This window comes from Leishmania major, chromosome 19 (genome assembly GCF_000002725.2).
Source record: "Leishmania major strain Friedlin complete genome, chromosome 19".
Classification (NCBI taxonomy): Eukaryota; Euglenozoa; class Kinetoplastea; order Trypanosomatida; family Trypanosomatidae; genus Leishmania; species Leishmania major.
In genome coordinates, this window is record NC_007260.2 from 513887 (window position 1) to 532917 (window position 19031).

At 61.9% G+C, this 19031-nt stretch overlaps 6 protein-coding genes across 6 annotated transcripts; all 6 read left to right on the top strand.

The window, feature by feature from the left end:
• Nucleotides 1–1377: 1377 nt before the first annotated feature.
• On the top strand, nucleotides 1378–6537 carry LMJF_19_1180 (conserved hypothetical protein; the record flags this gene model as incomplete). Its single annotated transcript, XM_001682649.1, has 1 exon — nucleotides 1378–6537. One exon carries the CDS (start codon nucleotides 1378–1380, stop codon nucleotides 6535–6537), a length of 5160 nt encoding a protein of 1719 aa, XP_001682701.1.
• A 971-nt stretch (nucleotides 6538–7508) lies between these two features.
• Nucleotides 7509–7901, top strand: LMJF_19_1190 (conserved hypothetical protein; the record flags this gene model as incomplete). The annotated part of the gene is made up of 1 exon (XM_001682650.1): nucleotides 7509–7901. One exon carries the CDS (start codon nucleotides 7509–7511, stop codon nucleotides 7899–7901), a length of 393 nt encoding a protein of 130 aa, XP_001682702.1.
• A 1583-nt stretch (nucleotides 7902–9484) lies between these two features.
• LMJF_19_1200 (putative actin-related protein 2) lies at nucleotides 9485–10663 on the top strand (the record flags this gene model as incomplete). Its single annotated transcript, XM_001682651.1, has 1 exon — nucleotides 9485–10663. One exon carries the CDS (start codon nucleotides 9485–9487, stop codon nucleotides 10661–10663), a length of 1179 nt encoding a protein of 392 aa, XP_001682703.1.
• Nucleotides 10664–11675: 1012 nt separating this feature from the next.
• Nucleotides 11676–12305, top strand: LMJF_19_1210 (conserved hypothetical protein; the record flags this gene model as incomplete). The annotated part of the gene is made up of 1 exon (XM_001682652.1): nucleotides 11676–12305. One exon carries the CDS (start codon nucleotides 11676–11678, stop codon nucleotides 12303–12305), a length of 630 nt encoding a protein of 209 aa, XP_001682704.1.
• A 1164-nt stretch (nucleotides 12306–13469) lies between these two features.
• LMJF_19_1220 (conserved hypothetical protein) lies at nucleotides 13470–14168 on the top strand (the record flags this gene model as incomplete). Its single annotated transcript, XM_001682653.1, has 1 exon — nucleotides 13470–14168. One exon carries the CDS (start codon nucleotides 13470–13472, stop codon nucleotides 14166–14168), a length of 699 nt encoding a protein of 232 aa, XP_001682705.1.
• Nucleotides 14169–16494: 2326 nt separating this feature from the next.
• Nucleotides 16495–17520, top strand: LMJF_19_1230 (conserved hypothetical protein; the record flags this gene model as incomplete). The annotated part of the gene is made up of 1 exon (XM_001682654.1): nucleotides 16495–17520. One exon carries the CDS (start codon nucleotides 16495–16497, stop codon nucleotides 17518–17520), a length of 1026 nt encoding a protein of 341 aa, XP_001682706.1.
• Nucleotides 17521–19031: the final 1511 nt, after the last annotated feature.

The window sequence follows — 19031 nt, forward strand, 5'->3', positions numbered from 1 at the left end:
GGACTACTCTCCCCTCCCTACCGCCATTCCGCCATTGCTGCCCTTGATGCTTGTTGGAAATGAGGAGGAGTTCCGCTTTGTTTTGCTTTTATAGAGAGAGAACGATGTCTGCACTCCGTTTCTTTGTTTGGCGTCGAGCACACGGAGAACGCGTCCGCCTGATGGTGTCTACGCGCGCGTGACGGTGTGGATGCGGGCACCGGCCAGGGCAAGCCGACGTGCGTAAGAGCGTCGGAGGTGGAGCAGAGAAGAGACGTAGATGGGAACAGCCGCCCATGTGTCTGCGTGGGCGTGCGTATAGGGCGGGTAAGTGAGCGTGATGGATGCTTGTGCAGCCGTTAGTGGAAGGCGCGGGAAAGTGCTGCACGCACGAGCTGCGCGTGCAGTGGTGATTGTAATCTCGGTCTCCGAAGCCCCCGCAGTGTTCTCCGGTTGTACAAACGTGGTGCCCTTGGCCGTGTGCTCCTTCTCCTTCCACTGTTACTTCTCCTATGCGCCGTCGGCACGTCTCCTTCTATGGCATAAGATGCTGCTGTGCGCACAGGGCACACGCTCACCTGCGCGCGCAAGTCGAACGCTCGACCAGAGTGGACATGAATGGCCCCCAGGCGTGCCCCAGCATCATTAGCGGGTGTATAGAGCGAAGCTCTGACCTCTTTTTCCCAACCGCACCACTACACCATACTGACGCAGAGACGTATCCGACGTTGTATGCAAGTCAGCGAGGATGCAGAGGCAGCTGCGCAAACGTTCGCACGTCACTGCCATCAGTCGACAGACTTGCGCCTGTGCACGGGTCAGATCGTGTGTCTGTGTGTGTGTGTGTGTGTGTGTGTGTGTGTGTGTATCTGTCTGTCCCTCTGAAGGCGATGGGCACACCTGGGACATGGATTCCTAGAAGCACACCCTTCGCATGCACATCACTTCTTTCTGGTCCTTCTTCACCACGACCATCACCCCCCCCCTGCGTCTACGTGTTCTCTTCACCCTTTCTGGGCGGGCGTCCGGGCGTGTCTTCTGCTATGTTGCGTGTGTTGGTGATGCGCTGTCGTGATGTGGCTTCGGCTCGTGCACCCCGCATGAGCGAGCACCGGCAGCTCAAAAACTGCGAGCCAAGCAGACCTACACAGAGATAGAGAGCGAGAGCCGGCGCACCGTGTCGCCTGTACGGGACAAAAAACGCCTTGGATGGATCAGTGAAGTCTAGGCTTGAGACGGAGCGTTGCAACAAGCAAAGAAAGGCCGCGCAGCTCTCCCGGCACATCACCGCTGCGTGCCTGCACCCGCAACGACCCCCCGTTACGAACGGTTATCGTCGTAGCTGCACCACTTTTCCAAAAGCACACACACACACACACACACACACACGACTCTCACATGAGCGATGGGCGATCTTTCTGGTTCTCTGGTCTCCTGCGCCATGACAACCATGAGAGGAGTGAGTTGAGAGGTGGTGACCACTCCGACAGCAGCGACAACAGTGACCGAGCGGCGGAAGTCTTTTACGATCATCGATCCGGTCTGCTGCAACATGACCCAACAGACCCCTCCACTGCTCGAAGCGGCGACGGTCTTGCCCACCAGTCTCTCCGGCTCATCCCGGGGGATCAGCAACAGCAACAGCAGCAGCATCAGCGGCGGCCACCAACCAAGCAAGTGCCCTCTGCGTCTCTGACTTCCTCCCTAGATGACGCGCGCAAAGGCAGCGTCGACAGCTTCCCTGCCAGCACCTTTGCCTCAGCGACACCGGGTGCAACGTCGTCCGCGTTGGTTGGCACGGTGGATGAGACGGTGGTCACGATGGACCACGCTGTCCGTGTCCCGTCTGCCCTGCGTGGTGCTGGTCGCCGAACCATGTTCGACGTTCTCATCGACGTCGCCGCACGACAGCGAAGACAGGAGCAGCGGCAGGCGCGACCGCAGGAGTGGGCAGAGGGCAAGAACCTCGCTAGCAAACCTAGCGCCACCACCAGAGATGCGCAGGTGCTGGCGACGCACCCGTCCGGTACCGCAGCGTCGTCGCTGGCCGTCGCCTCCTCTGCGCGGGAAGTGACGTATCAGATGCTCTTTCCTCGAACCGCAACTGCTGCGGCTGCAGCGCGCATGTCTTCATCGGGCCCGACTACTTCTTCCCCCGCGGTGGAGCCGCCTTCGCCGAGCGGAAGCGAGCACATACACAGGTACACCTCGCCAGTCTCTCACCGTTCGCCTCCACCGTCCTCTCCGCCGCCGCCTGAGCGGGCGAAGCCGGACCGCCGCCTGCGCCATCTTCTGCCAGCACACTTGCGCGGCTGCCCCGCTGCGTTGCAGAGCGCCGATGAGAACTCACAGAGGCACCAGCTGCAGACAGCGCGGCAGCACGAGGCCAAGTGCCCGCCGGCTCGGCATGCAGACCATCGCGCCGGGGTTTCGGCTCTGGATACGTCGGATATCTCCAGCATCAGCAGCTGCAGCGACGACGATACTACAAAGCCTGACACGCGACATCCGCCGCCCCACCTAGGAACGAGGCGGAACGCGGCCGAATCCTGGGCTGCCGCGTCTACGTCGCATCCGCAGGTGCCACCAGCGGTCGCACGGCCGACAGTGCTTTCCAGGCTCATCGACGGTGATGACGAGGAACTCGTGCGCCTCGGCCACCACCGCGAGGCACGCGGCCGAGGAGAACCAGAGCGACCGCAAGGGGTGGCCAAAGAACCAAAGACGAAGTGGGCGCTGCTGGAGCACGTGCTCATGGGAACGGTCGGGGCGGCGGCGTCATCATCGCACGCAGGCAGGCCGAAATGTGCCGGTGACCGCCACCGCCGCAGGCGCAGCCGACACCATCGTGTAGGTCGTATCACTACCAGTGGCAGCTCAGAGAGGAGCGCAACGCACAGCAGGACCACCGAAGCCTCTGCATCAGACCCGGACAGCACGAGCAGCCGCGGGGAAGACGCCGGGCACGACGGTGGCGGTGTTGTCGACCTCCGCAGGGACCTCGACGACGAAGTGCCGCAGTGGGTGAGGCAGCACGAAGCCGCCCGCGAACGCCTTGCCCAGTTGCAGCAGCAGCAGCAGCAGTTCTCCTGGGCGTCACCGACATTCAGCAATGCACACATGTTCGCCACCGCGCGAGCGGCGGCAGCGGACAAGGCCCGGGCGCTGGTGGCGACGACTGCGGTAGCATCGCGGTCGTTCCTCGGAAAGCCGCGGATTTTCTGTCCTTCGTCGATGGCGCCGCGCACGGCGAGCGCGGCATCATACGCGGCTAGCGGACTCGTGGGTAGTGGGGATGCTTGGTCGACTGTGAGTGACGCGGGCCGAGGCCGGCACGACACCCGGAGCGCGCTCACTGCAGCAGCGATTGCCGCCGGTGTGCCGCGATCCCTGCTCGCGGTTTGGAAGGAGGGAAAACGCCTGCTGAAGCAGCGCTCCTCCAACGCGACAGCTGTGGCAGTGGTCGAGTACTTGTGGCAGTGCTTTCAGGCGTGGAAGCCGTGTGGGTTGCGGCTGCTGCATCAGCGGCGCAGCGGCTTCTGCGCCAGTGATGCTGTGGGAGCTGCTGGCGGGCCCATCGAAGACATATCAGGCACCAGCAGCGATGACAACGGAGGCCACGCATCTGCCGTGGAGAGCAAAGCGGCACGGAAACCACGCAGCGTCGGCAAGCAGGCATCGCCGCAGAGACGTTCACGCGGCACCACCGGTGGAGGTACCGACGCAACACGGGGGGCAAGCGCACAAAACAAAGACGAGGGGTGCGCAGGCGATGCTGCCGCAGCCGTCGCCGCCGCCGAGGCGGATGGCGGCAGTGATGAGGGTATCGAGCTGCAGATGAAGGTGCACTACATGGAGTCCGCCTTCAACGTCGTGGCCGTGCATGGTGAGCTCACCTATGCGAGCGAACGCGCCTGTGCGCGCCTGGGGCTTGCTTACCCTCTTCCTCCCTCCCCTCCCTGCTGGTCACCACGCGTCAGCGGTCGTGCGGAGGACGCTGAGACGACGCCAGCAGGGCAACAGCGACGGTGGACGTTCCTCGTTCCCGAGCCGGCGCTCACGCAGGTGCCGGTACTGCTGCAGGAGCACCTCTACCTTGCCCCACCCTACACCGTCCTTCGCGAGATGCAGACTGTCCTCTCCAGCTATAACTTCACAACAGATGCGCTGCTGCGGCAGCACGCGGCGGAGGAAGAAGCCGCCCAAGAAGAACGGCAACGACGGCGCGCGCTCGACGCGTCCAACGCAGCCGGTGTGGCGGCGCAGAAGGCGAACGCATCGTCGACCACGGCTGCAGTGGCCGATGCGGTTTTGGAGGGGCGCATGCTAGACCGTGGCGACGGAGAGTCTGGTGGTCGTCAACGCGGGGTTAGCCCGACCCGCAGCGGATCGCTGCGCAACGGCGCTGCCGCGAGTGCCCCCACCCGCTGGTGGGCAGCACTGGAGGGGAACGACGAGACCTCTGCCGTCCGCGAAGCCGCCTCGATCCACGCACGGGCGCCAGCGGACCATGCAGACGCTCCCGTGACGAATCGCTCCCCAACATCCTTGCACCGAGAGTTCGGTGGTGAGCCGGTGAACCTCGATCCGACACGCCTGGGTCGCGCGACGCCGCTGAAGCACCTCCAACGCCGACAGTGGCCCGTAGGGGACGAGGAGGACACCCACCTGCGAATCCAGTCAGCTGACAGCGTAGAAGGTCACACCCCAACCGCCGTGAGGCAGTGCGGCAGCGGTTGTGTGGGAGCGTCCCCAGAGCCGCACCAACCACCCGTCTCTCGCTTCCCACCACCACCACTACCACCACCACTGCGGCTGTGCGATGCCGGGAATGGGTGTGACGCCGTCAACGCTGAGGCACAGTGGCCACAAGGTGTCCCGCCCGAACAGCCAACCGTGTCCCCGTCTTATGTGCGCGCGAGTACCGCCAGTGTCAACTCAATTTCCATCGACGGGTTCTACGACCCGCTCGCGATGCCCGCGCTGCCGACAACGGGCGCCAAGAGGGGGATAGCGGCAGCGTGTGGCACCAACGAAAGGCGGGGCGACTGCGGCGGCAGCGGCACGAACGGCTTGGCCACCGCCACCGCAGACGTGACGATGGCGCTTACCAGAGAATCCGGGCACGGCGCTGACCGTGAGATTGTGCCAGAGGACGCGTTGGAGCGCGGACTCGCTGCGGGGCCTCGGGAACTGCCGATCCCGCCTCAGATGACCGCGCGTCCGAACAACAGCCTCCGCTCACCCGGAGCAGTCGAGCTAGCAGCCAATTTGTTTGGTGGTGTTGTCGGGGAGGATGCTGGGGCCCGTGGTGGCAACGCACTCGCCAATGAAATGTCTACCGTGACAGCAGCAGAAGCCGTCTCGGCGAACCCGCTGATGGATCACCGAGTCGGGGGTGGCTTCCCGCGCGGCCCGACAGATGACTGGGGCATCCCTGTCGAGGTCCTCTTTGCGCTGAGCGGCGGCGGCGGTCCATGGCGGGAACGATCTGAACAGCCTGTGCGACATACGCGGCGGCACGGCGATGCCGAAATCGGCAGTGCAAGAGAGGAAGATGACGATGACGGAGCACCTGTGGCGCAGCAAGGCCTCGCAGATGCCCGTAGCTGGGCCATCACCTCTGGACGGTTTGCGCAAGAGCCAGTGCACACGCACAAGCGCCACCGACACGAAACCCGAACGAGCGACAGCGCCTTCGAGATTACCGCACGTGGCGAGGCGTCCAGTGCGTTGGACACTGCCGCTGCATCGCAGCTCGCCTCGCAGAGGATCCCGCCGAGCGCAACCCTTTCGCTTCCGACCTCGCGTTTGCGATCCGCGTCCGCTGCCTCCTCGCTCGTCTCATCGGCAGCGCCGTCATCGAGTAGTCCCTCCTCTCTTTCAGAGCCGGAGGACGGGGACGACGACGGTGTGAAAAGCAGCGGCACTGCCCATGCAGCCCGGAAACCGTGCTGGAAGGTGAACGCGAAGGGAGCAGTACGCTGGCCGCGTCATGGTACTCGTCGCAGTGGACGCGACGGAGTCTTCGTCACACGTCAGCAGCAGCAGCAGCAGCAAGAGCGATGGATCCGCGAGTTGTGGGGGCGCGGGAAGCAGAACGACGAACCCTCCGTCTTGCCTGCTGCACCGTCCACTGTCTCTGCACCGGCTCATGCGCCGGCCGGCTCCTCTCCATACAGCCTGCGTCAGCAGCAGGCATCGCAGTCGCAGAGGCAATCTATGATGGGCACATCAAAGCCTCTCTCCTCGGCTGTTGATGCATCGATATCGGCGCTGCGTGCCGAGAGCGCTTCCGCCAGAGCAGCACCAATAACGAGTGAAACGGGCGGCAACGCCGCGATGAACTCTGCGCCACCATCTCCGCCGCTCCCAGACGAGGATAGCGCCGCCATGGCATCGAACGCTGACCCTCTGCCGAGCCTCCGGTCTCTCGAAGCGATCGTCCGTGGTGTTCCAGCCGTGTCAGTGCTGCACCACGCCGAGGATGCAGACGCGAGTACCGCCACAGCAGGCTTCTTCGCTCTGGAAGACGTTTACTTGAGCGACGCTGATTGACAGCGTTGCAGGAGAGCGAGGCGCACACACAGATATACATCCAGAGAAACCTCCCGACATCCGCGCGCGCGTGCGAGAGAGAGGGAGAGAGAAGGGTGTGTGCACGTATCTATCCCTCTCCTTCCACTCTATCGGCCTCGGCGCATCTAGCGTGCGGCACACTTCCCAGTTGTCTTTGTGCCCTTCTCTCTGCTGCTCTTCTCTTCATGTGTGTGTGTGTGTGTGTTGAGCCTGGCGGTCCTCCCCACCCACCCCTCCTGCTGCGGCTACGCGCGCGAGAGCGACCACCGAAGAAGGGGAGGGGGGCAGCTCAGACCGCGCTGCGCAGAGATGTGCGAGAGGGCAATGCTGTCGGCATGCACGTCCCACACGCACGCCTCGATCTCTCTCTCTCTGCCAGAAACGCAACAGGCCTGCTCACGCGGCGCATGGGAAGGGTCGCCGGCATACGGAACGCCGCGTCAGTGTCACTTTTTCGTTGGCACCACCCTTCCCCTCGCACTCTCTTTTTGCTGAGCTCAGCGAGTCCGAATGCGACCGGAAGAACGCCGATGGTCAGTGATGCGGCTCCCTGCTAGTAGCCACGGAAACCGACTCGCTCATGCATGCACTCGTGCACATAGATGTCGAATGGACGGCACAGATCAGCAACAGCAACCGTCACCTGCTCACCGGCACGCCCCTCCCCCTCTTTCCCCCTTCCAACTTCGCGCCTTCTCTCTTCGTCCGTCGTTTCTATCGTCCTCACCTGTGCGTGTGTGTGTGTGTGTGTGTGTGTGTGTGTGCGTGTGTGTGTGTGTGTGTGTGTGCAAACATCTACTCGCGAACCAACGCGGATATCGAAGCCCTGCAACACACTCGCTCCCTAGTTTGCTTCTCGGTAATACCACAGTCGTGCGCTCGCTTGCTTGTCCGGAGCGCTCTCCTCTTGTATTCACATCCGCAGATTCCACACACAATACACACGCGCCATGGCGAACGGTGTGACGGCCAACAGCATGCGAGTGACAGCGAAGCCGCCAGACCTCGGCTCCTTTCCGCTCGATCACTACCGCGAGTGCAAAAGCGAGATCGAGAAGTACTATGCTTGCTTGAAGGAGAACAACTACATGACGCCCATGTGCCGAGGTCCGGTTCGCGAGTACCTCGAGTGCCGCATGGACCGTGGGCTCATGAAGAAGACCGATGTGAAGAGCTTCGGCATTCCGGAGACGGAGTTTGTACCGACCAAGCAGCACCGCATCGACCTGAAGGAGCAGTGGTTGCGGCAGAAAATGAATCAGATAGGCGTGGTCGGGGTGGAGAACTACATACGCGATGACCTGGATACGCCGGACGGGTATGAGAAGGAGAAGGGGGCTTGAGCAGATCACCTCTCCCCCTCCACTCCAGGCGGAACAGGAGAGGTGGCCAGAGGGGTTAGCGGAAGGACTGCACGTACACGTAGATACGGCTGGTTTGAGCAGATGTGGACCTCACGAGAAGCAAGGCGCTGGGGATTTCGTCGTTCCTGCTCTCACATCTTTTCTCCCTCCCCCTTCATCCCTCCTGACCCTGATCCTGCCCCTGGCCCCTATCACCAACGGTCGGCATTTCGGTGGCTGCCGTCCATTTTGCGTCTTTCGGTTTTGTTGTCACTGCTCTCGTGCCTCGCTCGTCGGAGCTGCGCAGGTTGTCGCCCCGTCGCTGTCTGCCTGCGTGGACTGCGGATGTTGTTGTCTTGTTTTCGCTCGTGGCCGGTGTAGCCCCCATGACGATATGGGGGAACACACCTCTCCGTGCGTGCTATCGCAGGGTCCAGTGCCCACCCCTCGCAACTCTCTGTGCAGGCAAGCCAAGCAGCACCCCGATCCCCATCCCCTGCCAAGTGCCGAGCCGCTTCTGCTGGTGACAAGTGGAGGTTAGTGTTTCGGTGCAGGGGCCGTGCTCAGGCCGCTGAGTTGGCGTCTTGCCGTAAGCGCGTGTGTCTCCTGCCGCCTCGCGCCACACGGATGGGGCGGGGTGGGGGTGGGGTGTGGTGTGACGTTGGGCCTTGCGCTGCATGGCCGAGAGAGCATGTGAACACATGCGTATGCGCATGCGAGGGTGGTTGGGCACACTACCACCTGGTCTTCTGACTGGCGCGTGTCCGTCTTCCTCCCCTCTCTCTGACCCAACTCGTTCTCTGTCGATGGCTGTCGGTTCAGCTCCCTCACATATATCACATCACACGTTTTAACTCAAAGGCGCACCAAAACCAAAGGGGTGGGGGGGGCGCTGGTGTTCACGGTACCTCTGCAATGTTCGTCGAGGCAGATCACATGCATTGGTGCACCGGAGCTGCGTCTTGTGCATGACCCTCCCAGTCGGGTCCCCCCCCTCCCCCTCCCGCTTCCATTCTCCTGCGCCCTCGCATCGCTTCCGATTTGCTTTGTATTTGCTTTTCTGCTGTTCATTTTTTTTTCTCGAATGATCGCATTGCTCAACGCTCCTCTTAACGCCCCGCCTCCCTCTCCCCAGCTTCTCCTCAATCATCACTCTATATCCCATTTCGTGCAGCAGCCATCCACACCCCAGGCCACACGCACGAGCAGCTGAGCGAACGAGCTGGCGCTGCAGTTGCCTAATAGGGCACAGCGAGCACCGTTGTTGTCCGACGACATGAGCTGTGTTTAAAGGGACGAAACGAACGAAAGAGAGAATGCCAGTAGCTCCTTCGATGGCCGTCACACCGGTGGTTCTGGATAATGGGACGGGCAACGTTAGATGCGGCTGTGCCGGCGTCTCTCCGTTGCCGCTGCTCCTCTGCCCCACCGTCCTGGGCCGACCGAAGATGCAAGCCGCCACCCCACTCTCCCGCATCGCAGACCCGCCTGCGACCTCGCTATCATCATCTTCTCACCTCGCGAAATCCTCGCTGTGCGCCCCAGTATTCAAGGGGCTGACGGCGGTGCGTGGCCTGGAAGGCATGCATCTCCATCGAGCACAGCCTCTTGAAAAGAAAGCTCTGTGCGGGGACGACCTTGTGGCGACGGGGGCGCTCGCCATGGTGGAGCAGACGCATCCGATGCGCAACGGCGTGATTCACAACATGGACGCCATGCAGGAGATCTGGGACTATGCTTTGTGCGAGCGGCTGCCAGCGCTGGTGGAGACATCTGGTGGGGGCACAGCCCGATGGCGGTATGAAGATGGCCTCGAGTGGCTGCAGGAGAGGCCCTTGCTGCTGAGCGAGCCACCGAATATGTCGCTTCGGCAGCGATGTGACCTTCTTGAACTGTTCTTCGAAAAATACGGCCTTTCAGCGATCCAGACAGTGCAGCAGGGAATCCTGTCGCTCTTCGCGAACGGCACCGAGCGCGGCGTCGTCGTCGAGTGTGGCGAGGGGCTCTCCCACTGCACGCCGGTGTTCGACGGATTCGTGCTAGCGACCGCACAGCGCGTCGTCGGCGTGGCTGGTCGCGCGGTGACCGAGCGCCTTGGGCAGGTCCTGCGGCATCAGCAGCCGCATCGACGGTACCAGCGTCGTGTGCCAACAGGGTCTGGTACAAGCGCAATGTCGCATGCGTCTTGGCTCTTCCATGACATGAACACGCTCCAGCAGATCAAGGAGCGTTACTGCTTTGTGGCACGCCAGAAGAACGGCCTAGAGGATCGGCTGACGCGTGAGACGAGCGCTCTGCACCGCGATTGTGTGCTTCCGGACGGCACCTCCTGCCGCCTGGGGCCCGAGCGGTTCGCCGCGCCAGAGGTACTCTTCAACACGCAAGAGATCGGCCACGAGTCTGACGGCATCACCACGGCGCTGTGGAAGTCGATCGAGGCTGCCGACATCGACGTGCGTGCTGCCCTCTATGAGAACATCATTCTCTCCGGAGGGTCCACCTTGCTGCCAGGCTTTGGGGAGCGGCTGCAGCAGGAGATGAAGTCCTTCTACTTGACGGAGAAGCTGAACGGCGACCCGGCACGCATGGCTTGGTGCCCGATCCGGGTGAAGGAACCGCAGCGGCGGCAACACATGGTATACATGGGCGGCGCCCTCCTTGCAGAGCTATCGCAGGATCAGCCAGAGAGGTGGTTGTCGCGGAGCGCCTACGGGGAAGGCGGCACCTCTGCGATCATCGCTCGCTACCATGCAACAGACTGATATCGAGCGTCGATTTGTGCGCTCGTTGTTGCCGCGCCGGCGGCGCCTTGTTCCTCGGCCTGCTGGCCAAGGGCGCTGCAGAGAAGAGCGGCAGCACGTGCATCGCCCTGTGTTGTTGATCTTTTCGTGTTCTCGGACGACCGGAGGACACCCTCACATCGCAGGGTCCAGTGCCCACCCGTCGCAACTCTCTGTGCAGGCGAGCCAAGCAGCACCCCGATCTCCATCCCCTGCCAAGTGTCGAGCCGCTTCTGCTGGTGACAAGTGGAGGTTAGTGTTTTGGTGCAGGGGGCCGTGCTCAGGTCGCTGAGTTGGCGTCTTGCCGTAAGCGCGTGTGTCTCCTGCCGCCTCGCGCCACGCGGATGGGGCGGGGTGGGGGTGGGGTGTGGTGTGACGTTGGGCCTCGCGCTGCATGGCCGAGCGAGACAGAGATGCACTCAAACGGCAGCGCTAAGGCAAAGCACCACTTATATTTCTTACGTGACGCACGCTCTCCTCCCCCTCTCTTTCAACTAAATCTTTTCTGCCGCTCGCGCCGTTTTGTGTGGCCTATCCCTTCTCTCGACCCGCTCGCGCCCTTTTCGTCTGTGCTGCGCGGCACCGCTCCGCTGCAATACCTTCCACAGCAAACAATACAGAACACGCGTGTAGGGGCAAGGCACAGTCGCGTTGGTCAACGCAGCCGCCGTAACTGTTGCCCGCACCCCACCCCTTCATGCATGGGTGCGCGTGGAAGACTCGCTTTTCTCTTATCCCGTATCTCCGGCGTGTCGGGGATGTACCGATGCGGTCGGAGCTTCCTCATCGTGAACCGCGCGTCGCTCTCCCGCCTTCCTTCTCGGCCACACTCCACCGGCCTCAACGTCTCATGCGGTCTGTCTTCGTTCGGTTTTCTGTCTGTTGCTCGCATATATACATGTTTTACTTCCCCGTGCGTCTCGTCGCACGGACGAGGATGGCGCGCGCACAGAGAGTTCGAAACACACCAACAGCAGCAGCAGCAGCAGCAACGATGGGCAAGGTAAAGAAACAAGCGAATCATGCCATCAAGAAGATCCTCATGAAGGAAAAGTCGCTCGCCATGAAGAAGAAACGCGAGGCGGAGAGCTACCACGAAACCCCCGAGTCCAACACCACCACGCAGGCGACCAAGGACTACGCGGCTGTGCTCTTCCGCAAGGCGCTGGTGACTCAGGCAGCCCCGACGCGCACGGCCCACTTTCTCTCCTATAACACCGCCCTCGGCCCGCCGTACCGCATCTGGCTCGACACAAACTTTATCAACTTTTCCATGCAGAACAAGATCGACATTGTGCAGGGCTTGATGGACTGCCTCCTAGCCAAGGTTATCCCGTGCATCTGTGACTGCGTCTTTGCAGAGCTGGAGAAGTTAGGCAAGAAGTTCCGCATCGCGCTGAAGCTGGCGCGAGACAAGCGGTTTGAGCGCCTGACGTGTGACAGCAAGTACGCTGATGACTGCGTGGTGCGCACCGTGACGCAGCACCCCATCTACATTGTAGCGACGTGCGATCAGGAGCTCAAGCGGCGTCTGCGAAAGGTGCCTGGTGTGCCGATCATGTATATTGCGAAGCACCGCTACACCATTGAGCGTCTCCCGGAGGCGTACGGTGCCCCAGAGTAGAAAGGCTGAGAAGAGGCGTGAGTTGGGGTGTGGGAACAAAGGAAAACAATACACGCACAAGCGGAAAGAGGCGCTGCTCACACCTCTCAACGCTTGCCCTGCCTGTATCCGTGTGCACCCTCGCCCCACATACCTGTGTCCATATGTACGTGTGTGTGTGTGTGTGTGTGTGTGTGTGTGTTGGGTTATTTGCCTCTCTTCGTCTTGGCCGTATCTTTTTTGCTCTTCTTGATCGTCAACGTTTAAGCGTAAGCTGCACCAGCAGCACCGATGTCATCGTCATCCTGCACGCACACCGACGTGCGCGCTGCTTTGCCACTCGACAAATTCCACGCGGCCTATGCATCTGGTAGCGTTGGTGGTGGTGGGACGAGGAGGGGAGATGCCCGTGAAGCTCGCATAAAAGACTCGAGCAAACACTGAGGACAGAACTAAACGACCTGCTTCTTCGAGTTCGCGCCTCTGGCCACTCATCTGGGACAGTTAGGAAGCCCGTAAGTCTCGCGCGGGGGAGACAGGCACGGAGCGCAGAAGAAGAACGTGCCTTGTCGCCGACGGCCATGATCTCGAGCACGCACGTGCCGCGGCGAATTGTTTCGCACGCGCAGTGACAGCAAGGAAGCGCCCCTATTCCTCGGACGCTCCCTCTTCGTTCTTCTTCTCATGCGCCTCACGTGCCTTTGTCGGATCTAGGAGGACCATACAGTGGTCTTTCGATGGGAAAAGGAGAACGAGAAGGGCGAGTCTTGGGGAAGGGGGAGGAGGTGCGTTTCTGGCACTGCATGCCTCTCTGCCATTGCTGCGGCTGGTTCCCATGACGACGGCGCTTCGCAGACCTCTTCGCTCGATATACGTACGATGATGTTCCTCTCCTCTTCCTGGCACACACACTGTCATGACATCCGACTGCGGCACTGCCCCTAACCCATACCCCTTCCCCCCCCGCCTACCGCCGCAGCAAACGGCGGAAACGAATTTTGCATGTGGCGCCTCCGTAGCCCAGGTCCGTGCGCTGGCCACGTAGCTCGACCGGCCGCCTTTACGGCGTGCCGTGTCGTTGTCGGCTCGTCCGGTGCGACCTCTGCTGACGCGGCGAGCTTCCGCACCACCTCAGCGGGCGCCGCCCTCGTCGTAGCCCACCGCCGCAAGAGTTATCACTTCTTTATGAACCTAGACGACCCTGACGCGACGCGGCGCCGCATCGAAGAAGACCTGGACCGCCTCGCCAGTGATGAAAAGAAGGACACGACGGCCTACCTGCACAGCCTCCTGAATCTAGCTCTGAGCCACTACCAGCGCGGAGACTTTATCAGCGCGCGCGACATGGCCGACTACACCCATCAGAAGGCGCTGGTGCACAACTCCAAGTCTTCTTTGATCTACTTCACGGCAACGACGTGCGCCCATTGCGCCGAGGCACTGGCGAAAGAATACGAGGCACACCTACAGCGAAAGGATGAACAAAGCCACGTATCCGCCACCCTGACGCCGGAGCCGTCGGTGGTGTTCAGTGCGCGGCGCGCCATCAAGAAGCTGCGCGCTGACGCGGAGCGGTACCGCGGCATCGCCCATCGCGTGTACCACCGCCCTGACATGGCGTTCATGCGGGGCAGCGGCGGCGGAGGTAGTGGGAGGTGGCGCTCGTCAGCACGGCACGCCGAGGGCCGTGACACCCGCCACACGTGGGCGGACGACAGCAGCAACAACGGCGTTGACGAGGATTACATACCGCACATGTACGGCCCTCGTTGGCAGGATCGACGGAAGCGGCCGGAGCACGCGGAGATGAAGCACTACTACAAGCATCAGTGCGGGACGTCGCCGTCGTCGCGTGGTAAGACGCAGTGGAACGTGCCCAAGTGATAAAGCGAAGGAGCCGTGGCAGCAGCATGCCTGCACGTAAAATGAGGAGGGAAGCGTTCGTGCGCTCGCCTTGGAAGTCCCTTTCTTTTGTCATCCTGTCGCGCCGGCTAGGTATGTGCTCGGAGGCATGGCCATCGCGTCCCGACGAGAAATGCACATCCTGTTGTCCACTCACCCCATCCATGAAGTGTCGCCACACCGGTGTGCCATGTCTATGCGTGTCGGCCGCTCTTCTTCCTCCTCCATAGGCACCGCGCTCTTTTGATGAGTGTTGCCGATGCAGCGGGCGCTGTAGACCTCGTTGTCCGCCCACCTCCTCGCCCTGGCCGGCTAGCGCACTCGCCAACATCAGCTGGTGATCAAGCACACACACACACACACACACACACACACACACACGCCTTCAAGAAAGGGAAGGGAGGGGGAGAAGCACGTCGAGCCAACAACAAGGAGCACCGCGCACTGCAACTCGCGGGGTCGTCTCGTCAAGAGTTACGGCTCTTTCGCTTCCTTCTTTGGTTGCCAACACCCCGCTCATGAAGAACGCTGAAGCGCCCCTTTGGGTGGAGAGGAGAGGAGAGGAGGAGGACTATACCGACTCCTGCGCGCTACAGCCGAAGCCCCTTTTCGCTCCTGTGCCCGCACGCGCACGCACGCGTCTGCGGCGATGATGTGGCGGACCCTGATTTTTCTCGCGTTTCTGCCGTCGCCTGCTTCTCCATCGATCACCACCACCACCACCGCCACCGCCACCGCCCTTCCTCCCTGCCTTTCATTCTGCCACCATTGGCTCTCTCGCTCGATCACACTTTTCTCCTCACGACTACCGCAACCCTTCACCGCCCGTCGCCCCGCAGACATACACGCATACCCACCTCCGCCAGCTCACGAACACCACCAGTGCACGTCTCCAGCAGTGAAGGCTCGCAGTCGGCGGTCCATGCAGATACCCGTCGATCAGCCTATTCCTTCATACGTCTTCTCCTCCCTCCTCTTGCCCAGCCAGCCCGCGAGCCGCTGCTGTTGTGACTCCAACGCGTCCGCTCTACCATGCGCAAGCCAGTAAGTGCGCACATGCATAACCACAGCTCACCGATCTCTATTGCACTGCGGCGATGTCGAGGAACCAGGCCAAGTAGCATCGTTTGGCGCCCTTCAGCCCACTGCAATGCCAGCTCATACAGCGCAGGCTCGCTCCAGGATTAGGCTCACCACTGCCTTTCAACCTCAACGGCCTGGTTTCTTCTCATGGCCCCACCCACCCACCCGCCTCTCTCTCTCTCTCTCTCATGAACTTGACCCCTTTCGCGGGTGCCTGTACTTGTACCTTTCCGTATATATTTGTGCTTGCTTGCACATCTGCCTCTCTGCTCTGTCTTTCTCTCTTCGCGTGTGTGTGTGTGCCGTGTGTGTGCCGTTGATGCTCTCCGCACACCACCACTCACCCACCCTCTCCTCTATCGCTCGCTCGCTCAAGGCTGGCGCCATCGCGACTGAGGCATAATGCGCTAGCCAAGCGCTGCGCGGGTCGGCAGGACTGCGCATCGTTTGGGCGCATCGAACTGCTGAGCGAGTCGTCCCTCTCCGCGTTGTCTTTCTATCTTTGAGCGGAGCGGACCGCCGTCGCTCCGTCCATCCTCCCTCTGCCACCTCCCCCCGCCCAGCCCTAGAGGAGGCTGTCGAGCGGTGGTACCTCTTGGACAACGGCGTGCCATGGATTGCCCACTGGACAGGCCTTCTCCATCTCCCCGCGGCTTTCGTTCTGTGCGCAACTCACCCTCCCCTCCCCCTTGCTGTGTGTGTGTGTGTGTCTCTCTCTCTCTCTCTCTCCGTCTCTGTCGCCGCCCCACCGAACCCCGACAGCCTGAGCGAAGAAGGGAAGCGCATTGCTCTTTCTTGCTTTCGGGCAGGGTGGTGTCTTTCTGGTACGTTGCTGCACAACCTTCGTCCCGGCACCTGCACCCCAAAACGTCCACGCCCTCCCCCCACCCACCCAAACCCTCCCTCCTCATTCTCCTCATCCCCCTCCAAGGCCGGGGGCACATTACCGCATACGGGGGTAGCACCAACTGCAGAAGGAACGCCATCGTACACGAGCGAGAGAGAGAACGGGGTGTCGCAGTACGTTCCTCCCTCCCTCCCTGGTATTCCCTCAGTTTTTCTTGTTTTGGTATGCGAGTGCGGCACTGTCATGCTGAAGCGGAGCGTCAGTGCGGCGGCGAGGAAGGCGGGTGCTGACACATTGGCCGCAGCACCCGCGGCCGGGCAACAGCCGCCCTCCAATCCACTTTTGCCATACGCACTGCGTCGCGCGGCCGCCTGTGAGATGCTCTACGGTGGCTCTCGCGTGCAGTATCTCGTGCAGCCGCCATTCACGCTTCACAAGATTCGCAGCGAGAATCTACCACCGCCGTCTCTCTACGCGGAGCGGCATGACCTTGGGCTCGAGATGCAGCTGCCGCGTGACATGCACGTCTACAACAGCATTAACATGGCCATCCAACGCCAGGTTGGTGGAGATTCTAGCACGCTGGACGGGGAGCAGCAGCAGCTGCAGGGCGGGCACGCTGACGGCTTCGACATGGGTGCTTTCTTCACCGAGCAGCACCACCCTGAGCGGCATCACAACTCCTCGTTGCCGTACGCCAAACACGATACGAACAACGTGCTCGCGATGCGGCTTTTTCCTGTCAACGTTGGCGTTCGCGCGCGTACAGAGGCGATTCGGATTCGCACCGACGACTGCCTGCAGCGCCTCCGCGACGCTGATCTCTGCGCGAAGATGCGCCTACCGCTCGAGCACCCCCTCCCATTGAGCCGCCGCAGCCAGTACGCGGCCATTCATCGCGTGCGACAAGAGCGTTGCTACGATGCTCCGACGGAGGCGGCGGGAGAAAGAGCGGCGGCAGCGGCCGAAGAGGCATCGCGAACGGCGCATCTACGCGGCGCTGCTGCGCATCCGCCGCCGTCAGAGCTCTCAATCGTAACTCGGCCAGTCGACCGCCTTGGCAGTCACAGCGGCAGCAGCGCTGCTGCCTGCACCGCAGATGCAGATCACCTAAGCTTCCCCGTACACCCCTTTGCAGCTGCTGCTGTCTCGTCCGGCTGCCACAGTGCGCGCAGTGGTAGTGCCGCCCGACTCGCCTCGCAGCGTTGGCTGCCGTTGCAGACGCTGAAGCCGATGGGGCACAACTGGAGCGCCGCAACGCGCAGCAGTGGTGTACGCGGGCCGCACATGCAGCTCATGCAAGAGCGACTTGACCAGAAGGGCTTTGGCTGGAAGCGCAAATCTCGCTCACTTTGGCAGCAGGACGTGGCAACGGCCGGCTTCCGTCCGCATCGCTACTTCTAAGCACCGGCAACCAACCACCACCACCACCACCCCTCCGTGCGCGGTCGGGCTGGGCGCGGTGCCGCTGTTCTTACGAAAGCCACATGTGGTTTGCGTGCTCGGGTTTGCGCCTCTGGTCATCTCCATTTTTTGTTTGTTTGTTTTTGTTGGTGCTGGTGCTCGCTTCAAGTGGTAAGCCGTGCTGTGAGCAGCCGATGGGCTGAGGTGTCCGCGTGTCTGAAGCCTGACCTCTCGCGCCCTCTCTCCCTCCTGTGTGTGCGGTAGGAGAGGGTGCTGGGCGGATACTTACACGCAACATGGTCATGAGCGGCGATTCGAAAAACATGCACTTTGAGCGGCAACGGCGGCAGCGATGCTAAGCTGTCCTCGTGTTCAGCATCGCCAGCATGGCGTCTTGTGCATCCACGTCGCCCGCCCACCGACCCACCCCCACCAGAATATCGTGCGGCCGACGTGGGATAGCAGTAGCCTTGAGGGCGCGTTGGTAGTGGATGATCGAAACCGTTGCAGCAGCGCGCCATCATCCACGGATAAGGGTGAGGGGAAGTAAATCACAGGGGTCGCGGGAGAGACAACAGCCGTTCTTTCATCTCTCGTCCTTCCAACCCCGCCAAACACCCACGATCACGCTCGCATGCTGTCCTGAGTTGTCTTTCTGCTTCGCTTGTTGTGCCTCTTACCGTCTCTTCCTGGTTTTCGGCCCTCGCACCCACTCACTTCCGTCCACCCTGGGCACACGCCCGCGCGATCGCGCTTGAAATGCATCGCCAACGACACCACCGCTAGCACCGCGGCAGCGTGGTGTTGTACACAGTACTGCACACACGCACACAATCATATACATGTATATGCAAATAAGTGATCATGTCATCTTACAGCTCAGAGCGCCGCTGATACCACCACAGACGCAAGCAGCTAAGGCCACTCGGCCTCACTCACTCCTCCCTTTTCCACCGGCACGCTGCCTATTCGTCTTCTCTCCTCGCGCCTTACCCGTCCATCGCTCGTGCTTCTCTGACCCCTGCATGCCTTCTTGGATGTCATACACCGTATATGCGTGCTGTGCTTGACCGCAGGTGCACACAGCGCTCGCATTCTCGGGCCCTGGGGCCTGTTTCCGGACGGCGTTTCTGTCCGTGCGGCTCGCTGCTGTGCGTCTGCGGCCGCGGGGGCATTCCACCCCCTCCTGGACCCGCACGCCTCTGGCAGGAGCGGGTGTGTCGAGCGGAGGGGACCCGCGCGTAAGCGTGTGTCTGCGCACAGCGAGCTCACGGCCTGTCGTTGCGAAGGGGCACACAGAGGGGGGGGGCAGCCATCGACACGCGACAGGGGGAAGCGCATGCAGCACGCGGCAGATGTATGCGCAACCGCATCACTGCGTGCAAGACCACAGCGTGAAATGCGCTGTGCTTCGGGCTTCGAGCAACCCGCGCATCTCGCGTGGCATACCGGGCACAACCCCCGGTATGCCGCCCTCACAGCGAACACAGGCAGCGGAGGGGTGGCGGTGC